The sequence below is a fragment of the Helobdella robusta genome (assembly GCF_000326865.2).
Source record: "Helobdella robusta unplaced genomic scaffold HELROscaffold_5, whole genome shotgun sequence".
Taxonomy (NCBI): Eukaryota; Metazoa; Annelida; class Clitellata; order Rhynchobdellida; family Glossiphoniidae; genus Helobdella; species Helobdella robusta.
Window position 1 is genome coordinate 6,709,669 of NW_008705254.1, and position 2,915 is coordinate 6,712,583.

A 2,915-nucleotide genomic window follows, 5' to 3' on the forward strand; every position below is an offset into this window, starting at 1 on the left:
AATCTTTCAGGCAACCTAGAATGCTCCAGGCAACCTAGAATCCTCCTGGCAACTTAGAATCCTCCAGGCAACCTAGAATCTTCCAGGCAACCTAGAATCTTTTAGACAACCTAAAATCTTCCAAGCAACATAGAATCCCCCAAACAACCTAAAATCTTCAAGGCAACCTAGAATCTTCCAGGCAACCTAAAATTTTTCAAACAACTAGAATCTTTCAGGCAACCTTGAATTCTTCATGCAACCTTGAATTGTCTAAGCATTCTAAAATCCTCCAGTCAGCCTAGAATCCTCCATGCAACCCAGAATCCTCTAAAAAACCTAAAATCTTCCAGGCAACCTAAAATATTCCAGGCAACCTGCAATTTTCCAGGCAATCTAGAATCTTTCAGGCAACTCTCCGGACAACCTTGAATCCTAACCTAAAATCTCCAAGGCAACCTGAAATCCTCCAGGCAACCTAGAATCCTCCAGGCAATTTAGAATTCTCCGGGCAACATAGAATCCTCCGGACAACCTAGAATCTTCAAGGCAACCTAGATTCCTTCAGGCAACCTAAAATCTTCCAGGCAATCTAGAATCCTCCAGGCAACCTAGAATCCTCCAGGCAATTTAGAATTCTCCGGGCAACATAGAATCCTCCGGACAACCTAAAATCTTCAAGGCAACCTAGAATCTTCCAGGCAACCTAAAATTTTTCAAACAACTAGAATCTTTCAGGCAACCTTGAATTCTTCATGCAACCTTGAATTGTCTAAGCATTCTAAAATCCTCCAGTCAGCCTAGAATCCTCCATGCAACCCAGAATCCTCTAAAAAACCTAAAATCTTCCAGGCAACCTAAAATATTCCAGGCAACCTGCAATTTTCCAGGCAATCTAGAATCTTTCAGGCAACTCTCCGGACAACCTTGAATCCTAACCTAAAATCTCCAAGGCAACCTGAAATCCTCCAGGCAACCTAGAATCCTCCAGGCAATTTAGAATTCTCCGGGCAACATAGAATCCTCCGGACAACCTAGAATCTTCAAGGCAACCTAGATTCCTTCAGGCAACCTAAAATCTTCCAGGCAATCTAGAATCCTCCAGGCAACCTAGAATTCTCTGGACAGCCTAGAATCCTCCAGGCAACCTAGAATCCTCCAAGCAACCTAGAATTTTCCAAACAAACTAGAATCTTCTAGGTAACTTAGAATTTTCAAGACAACCTAAAATCTTCCAAATAACTAAAATTCTTCAGGCAACCTAGAATCCTCCAGGCAGCCTTGAATCCTTCAAGCATTCTAAAATCCTCCAGGCAGCCTTGAATTTTTCAAGCATTCTAGAATCCTCCAGGCAACCTAGAATCTTCTAAGCAACCTAGAATCCTCCAGACAATCTGGAATCCACAAAGCAACCTAAAATCCACAAGGCAAACTAAAATCTTCCAGTCAACCTAGAATCCTCCAGGCAACCTAGAATCCTCCAAGCAATCTAGAATTCTTCGAGCAACCTAGAATCCTCCGGACAACCTAGAATCCTCCAGGCAACCTATAATCTTCCAGGCTACCTAGAATCCTCCAGGCAACCTAGAATACTCGAGGCAATCTAGAATACTCCAGGAAATGCAAGAGGAATAGATATTTTGGCAATTTGTGTCGTTGTTTAAAGAGCAATAATAAAAACTGTTCAATAATTGTAAACACTTTTAATTTTTATTTGTTTTTATAATAATTTTAATCTATCCTTGTTTAAAGTTTCTATGCCGATTTCTTTTAATGATGAATTGATAAACACCGGTTAAGGTTATCATACGGCAATTAGTGTGACAGAAAAAAATAAAATATACATTTAAATATATTTTACCGTTTTGAATTTCATTTCACAATAGACAAATAATCTATTCCTTTTGTTTTTACATTATTTTAGTAAATTTTTTTTAATAACATCATCATTTTAATTGATTTTAAATTTGACCAATGAATTATTATTGTTGTTTTAGTTGTTGTTTGCCTTGTTTCCTCTTTGATTTTCACTCAAAATTTGTTTTATTATTTGTTTAATTTTAATCTCAAAAAAATATTTGTAAGCACTTGGTGACTGATGGTAGCAGGCAGTGGCATGTTTTTACGAAGGATGTTTCGAATGGGTCTTGACTGGAATGCATTGCTCCAGTTTCTTTTCTTTCTTTCCGATTTTATGTTTGTTACCTATTTTACGTCATTCCTCAATCTACCGACCGCTGAGTAATGAAATTAAACATTTCTTAAACAATTGTTTTAAGCAACGTACCGTTGCACGTCCTTGACTTTCAAAATGGTGCTGCCGTGAATCTGTAGTACAAAAGAGTAAAGAATTTCAGCATCTGGTCTCGTTTTAATGCATCCTTCATAAGATGCTAGATTCATTAAAAAGGTTTCTAAAAAAAGTTAATTACAACTTTTTATAATAACTTACGATGAAATTTTAAACATGTTTCCTGAATTTGCTGCCCAAAACCATCTCTTCCGTTTCCCTGGTTTCATTATTTATTAATTTTATTGTTTATTTTAATATTTTATATTACTTATTGTTTATCTATTTGATTATTTAATGTTCATTAGATTATTTATCGCCTTTTCTTATAAGTTGGTTTTATAGTTTTTCTACCTTGTGACAGACCATCTGAACTAAACCGAAAAAATGATGTAGCATGTCACTTTGAAAGTGCTAGGGAACCAAAAATAAATCGATCAAGTAACGAAATTTCGCGCAAGAAGAGACAAGCCAATGGCACAAAGCAAGACAGATGGACGCATGACGAACCGACAGCAACACACACCATCACTTCATCGCAACATCACGCGCACCACTTCAATCAAATTTCTCTCAACACATTGCTTGGATAGTCAATCAATGACTGCTTAGAAGTTCGTTAGTTGTACACGTTGAACAGCTAACT

The 2,915-nt window shown here is 37.1% G+C and overlaps 1 protein-coding gene across 1 annotated transcript; it reads right to left on the reverse strand.

Moving 5' to 3' along the window:
• Positions 1-414: 414 nt before the first annotated feature.
• HELRODRAFT_68473 (hypothetical protein) lies at positions 415-1,042 on the reverse strand (the record flags this gene model as incomplete). Its single annotated transcript, XM_009026988.1, has 2 exons — positions 415-533; positions 919-1,042. Coding segments are annotated over 2 exons (243 nt in total), but the record flags the coding sequence as incomplete, so codon positions are not given.
• Between the last annotated feature and the right edge of the window lie 1,873 nt (positions 1,043-2,915).